This window comes from Lethenteron reissneri, chromosome 45 (genome assembly GCF_015708825.2).
Source record: "Lethenteron reissneri isolate LAM-NWPU_2019-01 chromosome 45, ASM1570882v1, whole genome shotgun sequence".
Lineage (NCBI taxonomy): Eukaryota > Metazoa > Chordata > Hyperoartia > Petromyzontiformes > Petromyzontidae > Lethenteron > Lethenteron reissneri.
The window spans coordinates 1361239-1384014 of NC_083823.1; the positions used below are offsets into that span (position 1 = coordinate 1361239).

Sequence of the window (22776 nt, forward strand, 5' to 3'; positions counted from 1 at the left end):
ATTAAATTTGAGTAATTATTTTTTTCTTAGATATGTTTCTTTCATCCGTTATTCGTCGTTATATATTTTTCTTAAAAAATATTCCACGAGGAGCCATGACCCCTGGGCATGTGCCGGGGCATCTCGTCTCGTCTCCACAAAGGTTGTCAAGTTGCGCTCCTCCTCCCGGGTTGAACCTCCCTCCTCTGTGCGTCACTCAACTCGCCCGCTCACCAAACCCTCATCCCCCTCGTCCCACTCACTCACTCACTCCTCTCTCTCCCACTCCACCGCATTTTCCACTCGGAAAGAACGTTTACAAATTCCGCAACGTTTATTCGTGTCAACATTTCTTGTGTCTACGAGCGAAACGTGTTTCTTTCCTTCCCTCGTTTGTTCAGTTTGTGTTTTGTTCCAATGAGGGCTGCCTCCATCTAGTTCCATGCAGCTCACTTGACGAGTGAGAATTGTTAGCTCCCCAGTGATTGCGTCTAATATTCGCGCAAAGGTTGGTCTTTCGCTATTAAATTAAACTGAACTTTTTATTTTACCAGGTAAGGCCCACATAATGACCGACTCATTGCGATTGGCATTTGTTGGCTTGATGTTACGAGCTCACACCACCATAAACAAACCACATTGTTTAACTAAAGTAAGTACCTCCCTCTAAAATACTTGTGGAGCTGAGTCAGTGGTCCAGAGCCAGTGATAGAAATTCCACATCCCCATTGAGGGGACCAGTCTCTGCATATAATAGCCACCGTTCACTTTCCACCAAGTGGTACAAATTGTACAAATTGTACTGACCATGGATGGATGATGGGCTGAGTTGATTCCTGGCCGGTGTACACAATGCAATCAACAGCACAGCAGGATGTTTATGTGAATATGTTAATTTTGTGCAAACTATTTTTGAACTTTAAAATTTACATAAACAATCACTTCTGGCTGTTTATGGGTAACCAGCAGCGTGTACAAGCGTGTGATTACTAATGTACCTCGCTCAAACTGTTCGATGGGGTATGTACCTGAGCCAAAATATTTCAAATAAATACTTTTAGCTAAAAGGTAAAAACTTCTCATAAAATGTAGCGAACACATTCATGCTTGGATTGTTTCCAAAGAGGTGGCGTTTCTGAAAGGGATTGCTTTTAACAATAACGGCCAGCACAAAAAGTAAATTAGATTTGCGCATGCATGAAATAACTGTGGAAGCGTTTAAAACTATACTTGACAACTTCTAGAGAAATCGCTTGCGACTTTAGGTGCGATTTGATCGTTGTCCGGAGAAAACTTCACCAATGAATGAATTGAACGCATTTGTTGTGTTAGCTTTGTAGCCAGGTAACATGCTGACGTTGGGACACCCCCTGCGTCAACGCTGCCGCGGCGGTTACATTTCGATTTAAAGCTTTCGTGACTGCAGGGATTCATCTTGGTTCTTTCGGTAAAGTCACGTAGAAGGGAGATAATAAAATAATAAAAATACAACAAAATAATACAATTCTCACGACGTTTTGGTCACAACGCAAGCAGCCGTCCTCAGGTGAAGAACAGGTCTGTCGGAAAGATTCAGACGCTGTCCTCAGGTGAAGAACAGATCTGTCGGAAAGATTCAGACGCTGTCTTTCCGACAGACCTGTTCTTCACCTGAGGACGGCTTCTTGCGTTGTGGCCGAAACGTCGTGAGAATTGTATTATTTTATTATGTTTTATTTGTATTATTTTATTATCTCCCTTCTACGTGACTTTACCGAAAGAACCAAGAAGCTGCCTCGGCGCTTCGTGCTCACACGGGCCATAAACCAGATCGGCCCGTAAACTCCGCGTGCGGTTAAAGGCTGACATCGACACTTGTGTCCCTTAAAACAGAAACACGGGGGGGGCAAAAGGCGGCCAAATGAGTATAAAGTCATGTTAATGGATGTCGAATTGCTCTCATTGTTTTCATGTATAGATGTAAAACATTTTCTCTCCATAACCAAGACCACATGTTACTTTCGGACCGTGTCATATCCGCGTCTCGGCAACGCGCCGTGCTCTGTTGACGGGGGACGCCTTCGCTCGATGAGGCTTCATCGCCCGCTCTCTAGCTTAAGCTGCCGTGAAGTGGAGCCGATTCCAGTTTGCATTCCCACCGGGTTATCGCCAGGATTCCCACGAAGGTGCCCGTGCGTGGCTGGGTTGAAGGGGAGCACCCAAAGGCAAATCCAGGTGTTCACACAGCGAGTGTTGCACGGTCCGACTGGCAGAGTGCCGTGAAGCGCGTGTGTCAACATCGCACGAATACATGTTTGGCTTTGATGTCAAAGCCAGCCCGTAGGCTTTGATTAATGGCTGCGGAGACCTTGCTGCGTGTCTCACGTTTCACTTGCTGCGAACGTATTCGTCATTGGCACACGGAGGCGCCCCGGGTTCGGATTGCGGCGGCGTTCAATGATCGTCGCTTCTGTCGAGGTCGCTTTCATCGCCGCCGTCGTCGTCAGCACCACAGCTGCGGTTCCCCATTGTCACTGCCACCACCGGCAATCGTCATCGTCGTCGTCATCATCGTCATCAGCGATCTTCCATCAACCATCACAAACAGCCAGAGTCGTCAGCAATTTTTACGACCATTAATCACCATCATCATTAATCGTCCTTATAGAGCATGATATAGAGCGCTATAGGCCAAGGCAGCAGTGTGACCAATTGCATCAGATAGATCATGCTTGTGTCTTCAAACAGATCTTTAAAGCCATATTCCAGACTAGCCACTACCCCTCTGTATACGATTAATTGCATTACCACCAAAAAAGCCTCATGTGAAGCAAGTAAAACTAATTGACTTTGAAGGGTGGTGATGAAATGAATGGGAAATGTTTTGGAACACCCCAGTATGCTTGATCTGTAGTTGATGACAAATGCATCACGTGGCGTGTCTCATGTTGAGTCAGCCTCGAGACCGACCCCTCAAACACAACTCGGGACGGGTCTGCCAATGCACAGTCCTCGGAACATTTGGAGTCTGCCGAGCAACAGTTAAATTAACAGCTCTATGCCACACGTTCGAATCGCACGCGTATACAAATCGTACGCGTATTTGTCTTGACACATTGGACCTATTGAAAACATTGAAAACGAAGCTTTCTAACCCTAACCCCTGCGCGCGCGCTGCGCGTCCTAAGCGAGCCCCATGATGCACGCGAGAGACCCCCTGGACACGACCCTGCCGTGACCCCCGCGTCCGCCGCACTCGTGCTTGAGCGGGGCGAGCGCTCGCAGGAGTTCGTCGGCGCGGACCGGCGCCCCGCACAGCTTGGCCGCTCCGCACTCGCCCACCCGCGCCTGGGAGGCCTTCTGCCGGAACTTCTTCCATCGACCTGCGGCGAAAGCGGCGGAAAAGAGCAAGCGGCACAGCTCGTCAGAGTCGATGACTCGGCTACGTACGGCGCGGACAAAGTTCAACACGCGTGCTGATCTGTGCCGTTCGCTCTCACTGTGCGTGGTGCGTGCGAGCAGACGCAGCGTCACTCCGGTGTCTTGCCGATAGTCGCCCTCAAACTTCTGCTTCTCCATCGGCTCCACGTTCATGTCCAGGATGATGCCTACGTGTTGACGATGCAGGGATAAAGACGACGGGAGATAGAGAGATACATTATTTGTTTCGATATCCTATTTGGCAAAGCTGTCTGACTAAAATCACCCAGCATGCTCCTGATACCAGGCGCATGACAACAGTACCACCTGCAGTTTAACACATTTTTTAAATTATTCTACTATAAAAGTCCCAAGACTAACATTCATGAGGATCCTGCTTTTGGATTACTAACCAGTTCGTTGAATATAAAAATGTTTCAAAATCATAATTAAATAATCGGCTGCCATATATCAATCTGCGACTGAAGGTTTTTATCCCAATCCGTGTCAGTCTTGGGGGGTTGTTTGACCATTCCGGTTCGGTGAAAGTGGTGCCCCAGGACCAGTTCACAGTTCAATCACCACTTGATGTTAGCCATGGATGGGAATAGAACTCGGGTAGCCGGATTCATAGCACCACCGTGCACGACCTGCTGAACCACCACTGCGCCCCCGAGTATTTTTTTACAATGCAGAAAACCCACGCACGAGTGGATATCAGAGGGAGGCCACAACATATAAAATGAGCATTGCACCTTTAAAAAAACACAGGCCATGTGCATCGGGCCAAGGAAATGCGTTTAATTTACAAAATCAACACTTTGTAGATTAATGGTTTAAAAGACCACTTTTAAGAAATATATGCCAAAATTCAATCAGGCGGTGGCTGGTTTGTTATTTTTATGGAAAATGCCGCTGTAAAATTTTAATCAAATTACCTTGAGAGGAACTCAAATGGCACATGAATCGGAAACTTTGGCAGCAATTAAACTTTGTCCAAGTCCATTATATTTATGTTTAGCAGAAGTAATTTGAAAATTACTTAGGCGAGCCTGTCCTTGGAAATGTTACCAATGATCTGTGCGGCTTATGTAATGTAAACGTAATGTGAATAGGCATTTGACAAGTCATTGGGACACACCATCGCATATTTTAAATGTGAAACGTGCACAGATGACAAACAACTAAACCAAGTTCCCCCTGTAGCCTGTTGGCACAAGTGTTGTTAGCGACAGCCTATGAAGGCCAGACATCCCTACAAATAAACAACCACAATCAGACACGTTCTCTTCTTCCACCCTGCATCAGACACTGTTTTATAATAATATTTATTTGGGAAAGCCTCACTGAGTTTTGTCATTTTTTTATGCGGGAGGAAAATCAGTACCTGGAGCAGAACTCCACACTTTCTGTACTGCGCCCGCCACAGGCGAGCGGGATAGAAGTCTCGCACTACTTGCGCGATCTCTGCGTGACACACCGACCCTGCCTCTTTAAAGCGCTGGATTAGAGCCGCGCGTTCCGCCTCGCTCGGTATTTATTGCCACCGCCGCCACGTGCAGTTCATCGCCGAGACTCACTGCAGAGGTGCTTTCACACGGCTCCGCCACGCGCCGGTGGTGTTTCACCACGGCGCCGTTTCCCACACCGCAGCTCCTCGCGTCAACGATCCTTTTCCTTCGTTTCGTTTTTCATTTTTTTGCCAAGCCGTGCCTTCCACGTGTCGTTAAAATTACGAGCGCGATATTGCGAGCACTGCACATCTGGTAGACCATTTGTGGTTGCTCTTTCAGCACGGCTTTCACTTTTTTTTCTTTCACAATTTTGGTTGCGGTTTGAGAGAATGTTGTGAAGGCTGCATGCTATGTTGCAGCAGCATCATCATCATCAACGACCGGTGGCTTCATGATGCATTCAAAATATAAATAAGGTACAAATATTTGAATTTATAATTTCATTCAAATACTTTAAGATAACGCAGTGTACGATGTGATCTCTAAGTCAGTCAACCTCTTGACATGCTGGCAATTGGCCAGAATGTCAGCCTATTATTATATGTATTTTTCAATAGCAGCAATAATACAGGAACATGGCGAGGTTTTTTTGAATTTGTGCTTTGAGCACCACTCCTAATGTAGTCTCTGAATGTTCTCGGAAATCTATCGTCTCTGCGGCTCCGAACACCCATCAAATCCACGAAAATACAGCAACAAATCCACGCACCGTTCTGCGTCGTCAGGATGACGATGTCAACGTCTCTGTCGGCATCAGGAACGACCGCAAACTTCCTGAGCCGCGGCGGTGGCGGCGGCTGCGGTGGCGATTGCGGTTGCGGCGATCGGCTCCCTGCGTCCCCTTTGCCGCCCCCAGCCTCTCGCGGCCCCACGCGGAGCGTCGTCACCTCGTACACCGCCCGGTCGCCCACGTCCACGCCGCAGCCCGCGGCGGACCGATGGTCCCTCTCCTCCCCGCCTGGTTCTGTAACGATGGAGCGGCATTCGTGGGGAGAGGCGTGCGTGCGTGTGTGCGTGTGGCTCTGGGGAGCAGTGGCGTAGTGGTTAGCACATTGGACCAAGAGCCGGTCAACCCGAGTTTGATTACCACTCTCGGCTAATATCAGTGATGAATATCTGAATCGGTGTGCGTGTGTATGTGGCTGTGCGTAACGGTAGCATAGCGATTAGCACGCTCGCAAGATGAATCTGGTTACTGGAGTTGATTCTACACCCACGGCTAACATCAGCGGGGAATATCTGAATCGTTGTGTGTGTGGCTGTGGGTAGCAATAGCATAGAGATTAGCACACTGTGTTATGAATCCGGTCACTCAAGTTCGATTCTCGCTCCTGGCTAACATGAGTGACCAATACCTTAACTGGGGTGTGCGTGTGCATGGCTGTGCGGACGGGTAGTCTAGTAGTGCACTGCACAGTGAACCTGGTACTGGCCACATGAATCCATCATGCGCCGTGCCGGCATTCATAGGTGCCCACTAAGAGTACTTGCCCAAACAGCCCGAAGAGACTGCAAGGGGGTCTTTGTTTCGTTTGGCTGGCCCACGCGGCTTGAAAGCACTGGAGTCCAGCTCACATTGTCCAGGTGACAAGTACAACGTTTAAACCATGTTCCTAACACTTGTGTTGGCCTTGAAGTGGAAAGAAATCACACAGTCAGGTGACACAGCGGTCTTGAGCGCAAGGCACACAGTGTGAAGGTTGCCCGTTCAAATCACACTCGGGGGTCAACACAATCGCGCTGCGTGGTTGGCACGGGCCCTGTTGCAAGGCATTGAATGGCCCCCCTCCCCCCTGTCCTATCCCCCCCACCCCCACGCCATTCATAGCTCCGTGCCTGGGCCACTCCAGCCCGTGGGCTTCGATGCAAGTGCACTGCCTGCGACACTCGCGACAAGCTAAGCCGCGATGTCCGTTCATTGTCCCTTTATACCTTGCACCCCACCGAGATGATTACAATGAATGGCGACTTCGTGGTCGAGGGTTTCTAAATGGTTGTCCTATGGAATGTGGTATTTATTCCACCGCTTTAAGGCCAAGAGCAGGAGATGAGCAACACCCCATGCTCATGCGAGCAGTAAACCACTGTACCCTCACAGCTGTTGACTGACACCACAGCGATTGCTGCTCTGGCCCATCACAAAGGCTCCCGGTGACCAGGTGGCTCACAGCGATGATACCTGGGCATGGGCATTGAGCCGGCACCAATGAGACCCTGTCCGTGGGTTTCGGTCACCACCTGTGATCGAACTGGATTCTCAAGTGAAGTGAGTTCAGGGTCTCGGCCCGGGTCACCAGCGACTGCACAAAATTGAGAATTAACAAGGAAGACAAACGATGCACATGCATGGGTCCGTGCGATGCTCTCCAGCATGCATGTGCCCTGGGAAGTATCTCATTAGCGATGACACATGTATGTTGCAAGCCGCATGACGAGATGTCGCAGGGCGTGTGACATGAGATGACGTCACGTTTAACGACTTGATTGGGAGCTTTTGTGACTGCAGAAATCCATACTCTTCGGTTCTTTCGGTAAAGTCACGTAAGTATAAAATAGAATAAAATAAATCACGACGTTTCGGGCGTAACACAAGCGTCCATCATCAGGTGTGTTGCGCCAGAAACGTCGTGATTTATTTTATTTAATACCTACGTGACTTTACCGAAAGAACCAAAGAGTATGCAACGACTTCATCGGGAGGGGAGGCACGCCTTGACCGTTACAAAACAAAACAAGAGGTGAATCATTACATCACTAATTTTAGAGTCCCAAGTTTTGTGCAACCATTTGATAAATTTGACCACTTCTCTTTGGGACAAGTCCATAATAGGAAAACAACCTCGTCCTAAAATGTTGTTCGTGTTGGTGTTTCTTTATGAGCGCTATCACGACCTCCATTCAGACGGATGGACAGACTGGATGCACGGACGATCTCAACCTTAATTCTAGATTTGAAGCTTTCGTGACTGCAAGGATTCATATTCTTAGGTTTTTTTCGGTAAAGTCACGTAGGTAAAAATTAAAATTAATAAAAGTAAAATAAATAAAATAAAAATCACGATGGAGGCTTGTGTTGCCTCCGAAACGTCGTGATTTTTCTTTTTCTTTTATTTATTTTACTTTTATTAATTTGAATTTTTACCTACGTGACTTTTCCGAAAAAACCTAAGAATATGATCTCAACCTTACTTGGAAAGCGTAAAATCAAGCCAAAAATAATTCACTGAGGCCATTCCCTGTCTTGCCCCTTCTATCTATATTCAAATTGTAATAGCGCCATCCCTTCTGATATTCGAATATACTAATAGGTTTGTTAGAATTGTTTATTTGCATTCCCGGTAACTGCATGAAATCACTTTAATGTTTACCGGTTGGCTGCACATTCAGAAAATGCCTGGAGCAAAAAACGCATTTTCGACTTTTGCAACTGAGAAATGAAGGGCACTGCCACAGCGGTGGTCCGCACACCGGACTTGTAGTGCAGAGGTCGCCGCTTCGATTCCATCTCCCGGCACGGCAGTCGAAACAATGGGGGCCACGTTTCTGCAATCAATTCAGTTTTCCATGCGATAATAATTAACTTCGTTGAACTATCATTTGTGATGGCCAGGTCTGACGCCTGCTGTATATTTGGAGTTTTCATGTTCTCCCCGTGGTTGCGTGGATTTTTCTCCGGGTCCTCTGTTTTCCCTCCACATTTAGAAACGTGCATTTCGAGTATTTGGCTGCTAGAAATTTCCACATGATAAGCCACCTCATTGTGCCATCATTTGTGGCCAGGTAGCTTCTGCAAATAAGCTATATATAGCTCAGTGGGCCTTCGCTGGTATATGTATATTAAAAAACGTCCACCGTTCTCACTGTGCACCCACCTTGCGGGCACACCTTGCAGCAGCGGCCACGCAGCTTGCGCGGCGCCGGGCAGGGCATCTGGTCGTCACGTGGGCAGTGCGTGCGGTGGCACTCCGGGCGCCCGTCACGGCAGGTGCACGACACGCATTCGACGGGGCCCAGCGGGGCCACGTTGGGCTGCCACCACTCCCCGTGCGAGTACAGCCGCCCGTGGTACGAGCACGCTGCGTCGTGCGTAAAAGAGCAACACGCCGAGAGCAAAAGGTTTAAAATAAAAATTTACCCACCCGCCAGTTTTCATCATCATCACCACCACCATTATCATCTCTCAGTATTAATACGGCGCCTCTCATGCAGCACCGGGGATGCCCTGCAACAGGGGCACCCCCGGTGGTAGTTGTCCCTGCGAGGCTCAAGATGAATGCAGCACTGGCCAGCAAGTGGGCATGAGGCTGCCAGTCGGGGGTCATGTTGCTATGTGGCTTTCCAATGACGTGGTCCGTGAACAATTTTATAGAATTTGTACAACGACGCCGGCACACATTGCCTACTCTCTTTGTGTTAACGTCGCGGAAATCTTTAACGTCCACTTGGAATCAGAAGGCGCGTAGTAATTTATGGTCAATACACCCGCAGTATTAACTGGAGTGGCCTCTGGGCTCGAACTGCGAACCTCTGCAACGGTGTCAATGACCACTCCGAGTTGTGCTGCCGGTGGACCGAGCTCAACGCGGGGAACGCGAACGAGAGCTTGTGCTGTTGCCGCCGCGTGCAACAGCACACGCTCTCACGGGCGTAGTTGTTTCACGCAATGTGCTGCACGTCTCGAAAGCGGCGTGACTTTCCGGCCGTGGGTAACATCAGTCGCCGGCGGTCACTTAACCTGCCTCCTCTTTGGTCGCCTTGGTATAATTCGCGTATACGGTGCGGTTCCTTTTATACTTCTGCGCCGAGGAGACATGGGCGGCCGGGCGTGGGTACTGGCCACACGCCCGACTCGTGCACCTGCCACGACGGTCCGCCCACGGGGACCTTTGCCTCTGGCTGAGATTGGCGCAAGCGAGCGGGTCACCTTTGCCGGGTCGGCCCCTGCTCATGTTGAACGAGACGCTGGCGCGAGCGGGGAACAGCGACTCGCGGAGCGGGCGCGCGTGTCTCCCCGCGGCGGCCACGGCGGCGGCGGCGCTGACGGAGCGCCCTCCCAGAGACCCCCCTCCTCCCCTCCCACGCGGCCTCCGCTCCTCTCCGCTGGGGCCCCCGCACGAATGCCTCTGTGGGGAATCGCAGCGCCCCCCCCCCCAACACCACCACCACACACAGCCGCGCTGTGCTTTGAGCGCTGCTTCGTTGGGGGTTAGTGCGCTGCGCTACAAACCCGGGGACCCGAGTTAGATTCCCGCTCACGGCCAACTCCGGTGACGAATATCAGAACCGGTCCCGGGCCTCCCCTAGGTCGGCTCAGCCTAAAATGAGTACCTGGTGCGGTGCGTAAACATCGCCGCTGGGGAGACAAAGGTGGCCGGGCGTGGTGCTGGCCACCCACCCCCTCATAGCTGCTCGCTAACATCACTTGCCCCAACAGTATGTTAAGGCTATACGGGGGATCTTTATCTGTTTGCTTTGCTATGGTAAGACTTATGCTTGCCATAGGAATGTGGAATGTTGACCACTGTCTCAGGGCTGTAAACAGGAGATTAAGTACTGCCCTGTGTTTAAGACTTGTGATTGTCGCCACTCGCCCACTGCAAAGCAGAGCTGACGTTGCTCTCACTCCTCCACCGTAGTTTCGTGGATGTTTCCACCGAGAGCTCAAGACTGCTAAAGCGGATGAGGACCGACCACCCCATTGCTTTTCTGGGGCAAGGGAGTCACTGTGACACCGCACTTTTGCGATCACGTTCAAGTGACTCAGGATTGGAGGTGGTTGAGTGTCTCCATGTGGGCTCATGATGGCCGTATCAGATTCTCCAAAGGTGCGGCATGTGGGATGTTTGGTTGAACCCCTGAGGCTGAGAGACACGTTGTTCCCCGGGATGCCTACAATAGCAGTGCCGGATGCGCTGTGCCAGTACCGCTAATCTCCTGGTTGTCAGAGAAACCTAGCCAGCAACACCAGTGTCCAGCCAGCTGAGGCTAAGCCAGGTTTATGAAGCGAAGCGAATTTCGTGTCATCAAAATACATCACAACAAATACTTGTTTTAGTTTGTGTTTAACTTGAGCCAGGCGTGGTAGTGCACACCCTGTAATCCGGCACTTCAGAGGATAAGGTCGGGGGATCACGTAGATTATGAATTTCTCAATTCTACTGAGCTGGAAGGTGACCAGGATGGGGCAGTACATTTGTGTGGACCTGTGCGTGGTTATCCCCTCGTATGCTCAATGGATGTTCTCCAAATACTCCAGTTTTTCCTTCCGCACACAAAACCGTCCTTCGTGAAACTGACTCAATATCGCAATGCAGGATCCTCCTGAAAAAGAATGCTGAAACACAATGAGGCTTTTATGCATTACAAATAATCCATTATTATTAAAGCCATCTGAATAGCTTAGCTGTAGAGGGTTGAGTCAGAGTTTTCATTTCCTTCTTGCGTCAGTTACTATGCGGTGGTTATCACCAACGCAGGCTGCTCTAAGTGATTTACGGAAATTCCACATTGCCGTGGCAGGAGACCACCTTATCCTTACGATATAGACTGTGATGGGTCAAATTAAAAGAGGTCGTTGAGGAGTGGGCCTGGGCAGGACACGTCGTGAGAAGGGATGATGATGGTGGTTGGTGGTGGAGAGTAACGATGGAGTGACAGCCCAAGGGTGGAAGATGCTTGCGAGGGCCCCGCCGGTGAGATGGAGCGGCGGTGAAACCGGCTGACGCGGTGGCACTACGCGGATCGTTGCAACTCAGCACTGTGAAAGAAATGGCGACAGCCTTCATCCAGCGGTGGATAGATCATGGCTGATGACGACTAGAATGAGGAAGTGAACGGGATGTTTGTGGAATGCGTGATTGTCGTGCGTGGCGTCCGTACGGCCTCTCTGTGCGACTGCCTCATCGGAGTTGTCTCCCCGTTGGTTTGTTCCAGGTCCCCTCTCTCGCTCTCCTGCATCTCCGTCTCACTCATGTGTTCTGTAACACAGAGAATCGAGGTGATGGGGTCTTAGTTTAAATACACCACCACCATCATCATTATTGTCATCATCGGTCATCATCATAAGCACCGTCACCACCACTCTCATCATCATCATCATCGTCACCGTAACCATCACTCACATCACCATGAGCGTCACCAGCATTGTTGTTTTTATCGTCAGCAGCACGACCACAATAATTACAGCAAACATCATAAACATCGTCGTGGTCATCATCATCATCATCACCACCACCGCCATCAACACCAGAGTCATCATCATGATAACTGTCATCACAAACGATCACTATTATTGTTATGAACAGCCCTCATCATTATCACCACCGTCTCCACCATCGCCTCCATCATCATCAGCAACACCACAATCATCGTCATGTTATGGTCACTGATATTGGTGTGAATGGGAATCAAACTCGGGTCATTGTGTGCGTCATCCACGATACGACCGCTTCATTACACGGACGCTGGCTTGTCGGGGTATGGGAATGAGTCTTGCTGAGGTTGTGGGAGGTCCCTGAACAGGCAACTGGCAGTGTTACACAACAACAACCGCCATTCGTCACTAAGTGGTGGTGACGTCACCACGGCGCTTGTGCCAGGCTATGTGCACGTTGAGGCCACGTCAAGTGTCGTACGGCCACTGGCAGGAGGTCACAGGGCAGACCAAGGTGCCACGGGTCGACTGACTGAGATGAGTGGCTGATGCACCACCTGTGCCCCCTGCTGTGCCAACTTGCTTTGCTTTATCCACCCGGCGCTCCGCTCGTTGTTGTGAGCGTCGCTCCTCTGCCCTCTGTTATTGATGGAGGGCGACTGCCTCCAACTGCCCAGTAGCAGCGTCCTTCACGAGCCTCCTCCACAATGTCACACACACACACGTGCACACACACACACGTGCACACACACACACGTGCACACACACACGTGCACACACACACACGTGCACACACCTTTGCAGACAGGACAGCAGCCCTGCGTGCCCATCACTTGCGCGGTGCAGTTGAGCGGCTGGCACGTCTTCAGTGCGCAGTACACGCTGCCCTCCTGCACACACAGGCATGGCACAGCGGCATGCTGGACATGCCATCTCATGCTGTAGAAGCACTGGGAGGTGCCTGCTTTGAATTGCACCGAGAAGCAGAATGAGAAACATATGGATCGGAGAGCGTGCACAGGAGAGAGAGGTCGTGTTGACGGCCCAGCAAAGTCGCTTCGGTTTGGGCAGGAAAACGTCGCGGGAAATGACGATGCGACTAATTGACAGTGGGGAGAGTCACGTGCCTGAGAGAACGTCCACCGCGGACACTGGGAGTCTCATCTCGCGTGCGGTGGTAAATCCCGTCACCGAAAGGGGCAGCGACAGCTCTGGAGGCCTTCGTGCATCGGCCGATGGAGCGTGGCCGACGATAATGCAGAATAACTTCAAATATATTGCAATTTGCAACGTCAAAGTGACTCCACGCCTCAGCGGCCATTGGGCAGTTCTCATCTGCGTGGCCCGATTCCAATTGTGGGAGTTCCATGCTTCCTATGGACGGGTGGTGCAATAATAGACAAGGGGTGGGGGGCATGAATGTACGAGAAAGGGCATTGCTCACCGAGCAGCCGCACTGCACGCACTGGGTGGGCCGGCGAGCGGGGAAGAGCGTCGCGCCTCCCGGGAAGAGTGCGCCGTGCTGGTGCGTGGCCCCCTGGTACTGGCACGCTCGTCCGTTCGCTCGCCCCCCGTCCTCCCTGCGTGCCTCCTCCGACTCTGCACCCCGCGATTCGAGGCCGGCGAGGTGGTGAGAGACACAGAGAGAGAGGGGGGGGGGGAGGGGGACAATGTTAATGTTTGATATTTTTATTTGCAAATTGCCGTTCTTCAAGGATCTCATAAAAAAAACATCGGCAGATACTCAGCACGAGAATATGTCGTGCAACTAAAAACGAAGAATAAGGTGAAATAATAAAATAAATGTTAAAAGCCATTTGCTTAATCGGATAAAAGTTGCACAAATGGACGTGTACAGATAATATTGTAATACGAACTGTCCACAGACTCAGAGTAGATGCTGAAATCTCATGCAGGAAAGTTCCAGAGTCTGGGGGCCACAAGGGCAAAATCTCGACCGAATCCTTGACCTAGGAACGCAGATGGGGTTAGGGAGGTGTTGTTGTCTGTGTGAATGTGTGTGCGTGTGAGACTAAGATCACCCGTGTAGCCTACACAGAATGATTGGGCAAGTGCCTTTAGCGAGTACTGCTCAGAGCTACGTGGAAGCAGCACTCGTGATACGAACCAGTTTACCGGAGTTTAAGTCCCAACCACGGTTAATATCAGTGGCGAGTAATCGCTGAACTGGTCCTGGGCTTCCCCTAGGTTCGCTGAGCCTTAAATTAGTATTTGGCATCTAAACATCGGCACTTGTGTGCCAAAGCTGGCCAGTTGTGGTTCGCAGCGCACACCACCCCCTGTACGCCAGGCTAACCGTAATCGATGCTTGCTAGCGGCACTTACCCAAAGCTACACGCGGGACATTTGTCTTTGTGCGAGACATTCACATCCAATGAGGTGGTGCTGATTGTGATGAGTCGTTACTCGTTCTCAGGCACTTGGTCTCATTATGAACTTCAATTCTCCAACAAGTTTGACCCTCCCGTGACCCCGAGAAACCCGACCTTTAATCAGTGTTTTTGGTAGCGGAGATGACACTGATTTTCTACCAGTGGTTTATGCCTCTAAAATAGGGGCATTCGCTGCATGTCTTGGCTCTTTGTCAATTGCTATTTGAATCTATTCTGAACCTCCCTTATATTGAATCGGCCTAACATGCGTACATGCAACGGTGAAATCAACATTTTCACAGGGAAAATGAGGGCTGCCATGGCCATTGCTTCTTCGGGTGCTGTGCCAGTCTTAATAGTTGTTCACTGACGCTCTATGAGACCTTTGCCAATGTACTTGCATGCATGCTCCGATATATACACGAGCCAAAATCTTAAGTGCACCGTGCCATCTGGCATTTTGCTTTGAGACGTTTTTACGAAACTCATTTTGGTAACAAACTATTTTTCTTTTAGTAACGCAACTGTCCCTGCCAACTCATATACACACACGCATGTACATGTGCACTCAAAAGATCCCCCATATAGCCTTAACAGACTGTTGGGGCAAGTGCTGGTCGCGAGCACCTATGAAGGCCGGCACGGTACACGAGGGAGTGGGATGGCCAACACCACCCCCGGCCGCTTTTGTCTCCCCAGTGGCGATGTTTTAAACACACTGTACCAGGTACTGATTTGAGGCTTAGTCGACCTAGGTGAGGCCCAGGACTGGTTTAGATAATTATCACCGGTGTTGGCCGTGAGCGGGACTCGAACCCGGGTCGCCGGGATTATAGCGCAGCGCGCTAACCGCTACACTATCGCTCCCCCCACACACGCGCACACAATGACAGGTAATAATAGCACAGACAAACTCTTGAGGCAAGTGCTATTCGCAGGCAACTATCAAGTTGTAATGTCACATGGGCAGAGGGGGTGGCGTTGTATGACCAGTACCATGCCCGGCCGCCTTTGTCTCCCCACTGCTGCTGTTTTCAAACCGGACAAAATCCAGGACCGGATCCGATATGACTCGCCCACCGATGTTAGCTGTGGCCGTGAATCGAACCCAGGTGGCCGCGATTTGTAACCCAGTGCACTTACCACTATGCCGTTGCACCCCACAAACACACGCACGCATATGCGCGTACTGGCATCAGTACACCCGTCCAAACTTTGAACATTAATCATCCATGGTGATGCATTACCCTCCTTGCTCTGCGCTTTGCCAAAATCTCTCTTTGCATCGGAGAACAGCGATTGTAGCAAACACAGCACGGTCTGTGTTCATTCCACGTCCCTCCTTGCGTGGGCGTTTGGAGAATGTGTGCTGAACAACGTTTGCATGCTCAACAGCCACCCACCTATCGACCCACCGTGCTTTTGCTGAAATGACACAGTGTGCTTCAAAAAAATGTGAACACTTCCGAGAATTTGCAACAACACCACAATAAATGTGCCACGAGGCTCTGGCGATCACCTGGAGAAGATTCCAGGCACGTGTTGACAACGATGGCGAACAAGTGGAGACTCGTTGACTTTTTGAAGCTATTAACATTACATTTGTTATCATGTTACAGTGTATTATCCGTTCTTTTTCCATTAAAAAGATAGTCCCAATTATATATTTTTGCGGTCCTCATAGGTAGATCTGAGCCTCTGTTACATCTACTATCCCCATATATTTGTGTTACCGTCGTCATTATAATGTTCATCAACTTTACTCTATCCGCTGCTGGAGGAAGACCTCCCCCACGCCGTCGCCATCCCTCATGGGCCTGCAATACCGCAATGCATCCATCTACTTAGTGGGTATAGGTGTGGGTGCCAGACGGCCATGTGTCCTGGACGAGCCTCCCAGAAAGAGTGGCGGCTCAGTGTGACGGGCGATGGTGCGTGCGGTTCGGAGGTGCCCGTCTCACCTGGGCACGCGGGGCAGCACTGCTGGGGGACGCTCACTGGGTGCTCGCACAGGAGCTGTGGACACCGCACACGTGCACACTGCACGTTCCCGCTCTGTCGCAGACACACACACGCGCACGCGCGCACACGTAGATACGCAACGCGTTGCGGAATAGTATAGTGGAGTCCAAGTGTGACCACATCTCAAGGACTTGGTCGAGCAGACTGACTCATTCATCTCATCCATACTCAGCTCAACCACCACAATACAAAAGCCAAAGATCCCCCGTATAGCCTTAACAGACTGTCGGGGCCAGTGCTGTAAGCGAGCACCTATGAAGGCCGGCACGGCACACGAAGGGGTGGATGGCCAGAACCACGCCCGGCCGCCTTTGTCTCCCTAGTGGCGATGTTTACACACCTCTACACCAGGTACTGATTTGAGGCTGAGTCGACCTAGGGGAGGCCCAGGACCGGTTCAGATAATCGTGACCAATGTTGGCCGTGAGTCGAACTCGGGTCACCGGGTTCGTCGTGCAGCGCGCTGACCGCTACACCACCACAATACTCTCACTCACTACCTCTCCCACCCACTCACCATACTAGGGGTCAAACACTTCTTTTTCTGCTTCTTCCCTCGTACTGCTTAACTTTGGAATTCCCTCCTCCCATAGTCTCTTTTCTCAAGTTCTTAAAACAAAAATCTTGCTCAATTCAACCACCACGTTACACTCTTATCTATAACAACTTTAATAGCGCTGTTTGTTGATGGCCGTTTGGCGTTTTGAAATTTTGGGCCTGTGCTCGGCACAGGCCCAAAGTCACCCCATAGGCAGCGGAAACATGGAATGTCTTAATGCTTGGACTGACCAGTGGCAAGTAGTCTGTCGGACTCTGCGTAAATCTATGGATCTCTGCGCGAGTCTATAGAAGCATTGCCTCCCGACTGGATACACACACACAGACACACACACAGACAGACACACACACAGACAGACACACACAGACACATTCTCTCTGAATCACCGTGACTAACTGGCCAGGTGACTCACTGGAATCCTGGGCTTCTGCCATCGGAAGGTTGCGAGTTAAACTTCTGGTTTGGGGTTCATTCATCCCACAATCCCTCGGGGTGGGTTGATAAAATGACTACCACGTTGTGAGGTAGTCAACAGTGCTTGTCTTATGGAACGACTCCTCCTCACCACAGCAATGTGGAATTTCCACCGCTCGCTCATGGCTGTAAATGTGAGATGAGCACCACCTTCACAGTACTCATTTTTGGAGGTCGTTCACTGTCATCGTCACACCCGAAGACACGAGTACACGTGTTCCCTGCTGAACCAAAACTGCTGCAAGGCTATTCAGGATTAGTGGCAGGGATGGCGGGCTGCGAATGGAGGCTCCATCCTCTTTCCCCCTCCCTTCTCAGCCCGGCATCTGAGCCTCACCGGCTTGTGAGCCCCAGTGAAGTTGCACTGCCCGTTAGGGTTATGGCGATGATATTGCATCGTACGATGTATGATCCACGATTAATCGAAAAGCACCTTCTAACAAAGCAACGCTGGGGTGTCATTATAGCCTCACAAAATATTTTTTTTCGAAAAGGAAAAAATTAAGTTTCGTGAACTGCGGTTGAAGAACTTTTTAATCTGTATTCATACCATAGAAGCACCGCAATGCATAAAATTGGTAAAATAAAATATCAAAATAAAATTACAGAGTTATAGGAAGCTGAAAATCACGATAATCGCCCTATCCTTCAATTCGATATCGTATCGCAGGATGGAATAAATCCTCAATGGCATCAAGGAAAGAAGAACGATAATCGGAATGAGAAAGAAGAAATGTTTTGGACGTATTCTACGAGGGTGATTGTTTGATTAATTACGACGTTATAGAAGGAAGAATGGAAACAATAAGAATGAGAGGAAGGCCGAGGATTGTGATTATTAGCTAAAGAAATGGGCCTTTGTGCAAATGAAGAGGGGTGGGGGGGGGGGGGAGAAACAGAGGAGGATGGAGAAGATGGAAGCCAAAGGACTTGCCGCTAAGCCAGAGCATCGAAGAAAAAAGATCCTATCGTGACAAACGAGGCCACAGTAACGCCACCGCCGCTGTGCGATGGTCATTCACCTTGGAGCAGGCGCAGCGGATGCAGTGCTCGAGTCCGTGGGGTGGCAGGAATGGGTGCCATGTGTCGCCGGGGCTGTACCTCTGGTCCTGAAACACGCACTGCCCGCCGCCAGCCTCTGTGCAAAGGGGAGAGGGCAAAAACGACACATGCAGAGGCTGCTCGCTGGCTCAGCAGCCTATGACCAATCACCTGGAATGTGCTCCATCCCACCTGATCTTGGCATCTGAGTAGGGATGGGCCTGGATAGCGTTCGTCATTGGATGGGTGACCACCGAGTACAAAGCAGGTGCTATAAGCTGCTGCGCGATGGATAATTATCCATTATTGTACTGTACGTCTATGCTCTCAGCCTTCACCAATCTGCACTGACCAGCAAGGTTGAATACTGTAACTCACGTGACCCGCACGGCATGGGGAGGCCCTCATCCAGCAATGAAGTGACAGATGAAGAATGTCACAATGGGTGAGGTGCGATGGACTCACGTCGCTTACTCCTTTTTACCCTCATATCCGATCTTTGAGATCATAAATGTGCTGTTTGTACCCAGAAAAGCCTCTGCGAGTGTCAAGACTTTGTAAAAAGGGACCTGATGTTTGGGTTGTCCGGCCAAATTCTATTTTAAGGAATGTCTTCCTGCGTGTGGAAGGAAACCGGAGTGCACGGGGGAAACCCGACGCATACATGGAGATAGCAGTCAGAAGGTCTGCACTGATGGCTTCATCGAGCCACTTGCCACCTCCTAGCCAACTTGCAGCTCAGTTGGATTGTGAGCCTCACAAAGCCACGTGGTCTCACCAACCCTCGCCTCTGAAGCGCTCAGGTGATAAGCGAGCGCCACCACGCCCGGCTCAATGATATTCTCAGGTGATTTTCCCTTGAATGATTACCTTCATTCACAGCCGAATATATACGTGGACTTTGAATGACTTAGCCAATTAAATATCCGTATGAGAAGTGTTATAAGCGTGCCAGCTGCTCTATAACTGGATATTCCTTAAGGTCCAATTTGGCTGATATGTGATCCTTCCTGATGTCTGTCACTGCCACTTCATGCCAGATTTAGCTTCGTGTTCCGTTCCAAGAGGAAATCCATTTGCAGAGTCAATCTTAGGTTTTCCGTCCCAAGTGATTAACGTACAAAACACCTGTATTTATATCATCGTGATCAAGTGCCTTCCCATGTCATCGCCATCCCAAGTCAGTGCATATTTGTAAACTATTAAATATGTAAACTACAAAATGAAAACTTCTGAAAACACCATAAGTAATAGTGAGGAGATGGAAGTTCATAATGATACTTTGAGACAGGATGATGAGCGAGTGCATCAGGGAACAGGGGCAAAGCGGAGATGTCATTTTGACATCAGAAACGAGAGTGGGCTTGAACAGGATACGTCGCTAAAAGAGATCCGGACCAACGAACGAATGAGACCGATGGAATGACAGCCAAGGAGAGAAAGTGGATGACCACTGCGGCGATGAGGAGATTACGTCAATTCGTGCATCACATCTGAAGGAGTTGATCTACAGTTATATTACTAATTTTCAACGTTTTTGTAATCCACTGCTGGATGAGGGCCTCTCACTGCGTGGGTTATTCGACCATACTTTGCCACCTTGGTCAGTGTGGGTTGGTGATAGGATTGGTTCAGGTATCACTTGCCACGCTTGTTACCCATGACTGGTGATTGAACTTAGGTCACAGGGATTCATAGCTCCGTGCACCAACCGCTGTACCAACATTAATAAACAATGTCCACTTCACATCAGCCGGGCTGCTGACAATGTGCAGTCCCTTATGTTTGACTGGAATACAAACGACGAGGTAACCTGCTTTTAATTTGGCCACGATAAATCACTGTGGTGAGCTACAGTATGTACTGGGTGCTGTCACTTCTTCACCAGCCTGTACAGACTGACATGGTCAGACCCAGCATGGGAATGCTGTCATCCAGCAGTGGACTGACAAAGGTGCTGTAATGATTTGTATTGTTATTTTTACTATTTATTCCAGTGAAACCCATAAATACAAATTCATTATAATCGTACGTTCAATATGAGCAGTGGTGAAGTATGGTGAAATAGCCCCCCATGAGGCAGATGGCATGGTGGCAAGGACCTCATCCATAACTACAATTGTGCATTATATTGTATTTATAATGTAATAGATTTGAGGACTGTGAGTGGTAGTGGTGGCCTGACGAGGCATTAATCCAACATTGCATGATGATGATGAAATCACCATGCACCACTGTGCCCAAATATATTCATTAACGGGTGAGGGTTTGTGTGCGAGCTTTTGCTCATAATGGCATCACTTTTTCTGGCCTACACAAGCGCAGGAAGGAAAAATAAACCCACCTCATTGATCAGCAGCCACACAAGCACGAGGTCCTTTATGTGCCAGCAGGTATATACATATAAAAAAAAACAACCCACAATTTCTAAATTCCAAAAAATACAGGGGGGTACTCCTTGAATTGGCTCTCAAGTCGGCCTCTCCGGGTGAGTTTTGGCGAAGAAATGTGGCCGAGGTGAAAAATGAATGAATACAAAAATGAAAACTTCTCAGGAATTCTTGAAACCTTTAACGCTGACACAAAGGGCTGCAGTGTGGCTGTGCTTTGTGCAGTCTCAACTCGCAAGACCAAGACAAACAAACCATTGCTGTGCTTGTAACGGCGATTAACGTAGTACAGTATCACTATTTGAGCCCAAGAGGGCTTATGACTTTCAACTATAGAGCCATGAGGTTTGTTTTGGTCTTTTTAAGTTGAGATAATCACAGATAAATGACCATTATCTACACCCACGCGAGATAAATTACCATTATTTTCAAGGGAAGCCGTATACGTAGCACCAAATACGGTAGAGCAGAAACATGTCACGTACTGTAATAAAAAACTAAACATAGCAGTGCGATCCAAAAGATATTAAGTATATAAATTGACAAAAAATTATACAATTGCAAGAACATCGTAGGATTTTAATCAATAGTGAAAACGTGTCAGCGGTTTATAAATTAAATAAACTTTCAACTAGATTAGAGAGATTAAATACTTTCCAGATATGCTAAAGTGTAGGCATTTTTGATATTGTTGCAATTCCGGCGTTTTATTCGTAAATGTATTTGACGCTCCTCAGATTTTACAAGCTTACTGATTGCAAAGTGACTTTGTGTGTGTCGTAGTTAATGCCCCCGAATTGCCTCCATACAAATCTATTCCGAGAGCCGCCTTTGCATGCCCTATAGTCCTAGGCTATAATAAAGATGAAAAAAAAATGAGGATGTAAACCACAGTAAAAACATGTATTAGAGTATTGCAGGACATTGCAAGAGTCCTACTATATTTGTTACGGTACAGTTGAGACTTTAACCAAAGTATTACTATAACTAAAAAAACGTGTTTTTTTCCTGACTGGTCAATATTTAATCGTAAAAAAACCCCCAAAACATTCGTCCATAACACTGTCTCCAATGAAACAAAAAAACATAAAATCGGCGAAGTTTTGAGCAATGTCCCTTTACTTTAAAGAACACTTTTAATCGGTCACTCGGTGTTATTTTTATGTTTTAAGTATTAAAAAGTATTATTGGTTCTTTCGGTAAAGTCACGTAGAAGGGAAATAGTAAAGAACCAACAATATGAATCCCTGCAGTCACGAAAACTTTAAATCAAAATTTATATATTAAAAAAAGTACTTTAATCGACATCAATGAAATATTTCAGAACAAGACACATCGGGTGCCGTTAGGTCTTTCGTCTTGCTGCTTTTTTGATAGATTTGTCCTCACTGCAAACCAAAGCGACATACGAATGTTGGTGTGGGGGGGTCTCATGCGAGATGCGCCAGCGCTTTTAGAGCGTGAACCCACAACAACCACCACCACCACGTGCGTGCAAATCGGAGTGCAGCAAGCTGAGAGTACTCACGTCCACCGCCGTGAGTATGAGCCACCCCACAAGTCGCAATCAACAACCACACGGAGAGGCACCCAACTCCGATGACATTCATTCCCATCCCAGTCGCCATGGTCAAGGTGGAGAGGCTTGCACGGTGCATCTGCCTGCCTGACTGCTGTTCCCACTCTGCCCTTTATGAGACTGAGCTGCATGCAACTGGGAAGTTTGGAAGGAGGGTAGCAAGGGAGGGCAAAGTGACATTGAGCGGTGGGGGTTGGCGTTGAGATTTGTGGATGGGATTGCGAGTGGGTTGAGTGGGTCTCTATGGTCCAGCTCGCCATCTTGTGGATAGAC

At 49.1% G+C, this 22776-nt stretch overlaps 1 protein-coding gene across 1 annotated transcript; it reads right to left on the minus strand.

Annotated features, from left to right (window-relative positions):
* Positions 1–290: 290 nt before the first annotated feature.
* On the minus strand, positions 291–22638 carry LOC133353972 (chordin-like protein 1). The gene is made up of 11 exons (XM_061570520.1): positions 22453–22638; positions 18516–18631; positions 16400–16493; positions 13490–13644; positions 12842–12935; positions 11772–11869; positions 9817–10015; positions 8765–8968; positions 5602–5856; positions 3459–3566; positions 291–3341 (listed from the first exon to the last, which is right to left on the minus strand). Exons 1-11 carry the CDS (start codon positions 22580–22582, stop codon positions 3142–3144), a joined length of 1653 nt encoding a protein of 550 aa, XP_061426504.1. The 5' UTR covers positions 22583–22638; the 3' UTR covers positions 291–3141.
* Positions 22639–22776: the final 138 nt, after the last annotated feature.

What these genes read in the sequence shown, in the direction of transcription:
- LOC133353972 (XM_061570520.1), bottom strand. Translation starts at nt 22,582, where the DNA reads ATGCACCGTGCAAGCCTCTCCACCTTGACCATGGCGACTGGGATGGGA. An exon ending in TCCGCTGCGCCTGCTCCAAG is followed by an intron (nt 16,494 to 18,515) that starts GTGAATGACCAT and finishes TGTCTGCGACAG; the next exon opens with AGCGGGAACGTGCAGTGTGC. An exon ending in CATCCTGACGACGCAGAACG is followed by an intron (nt 3,567 to 5,601) that starts GTGCGTGGATTT and finishes GTCAACACGTAG; the next exon opens with GCATCATCCTGGACATGAAC.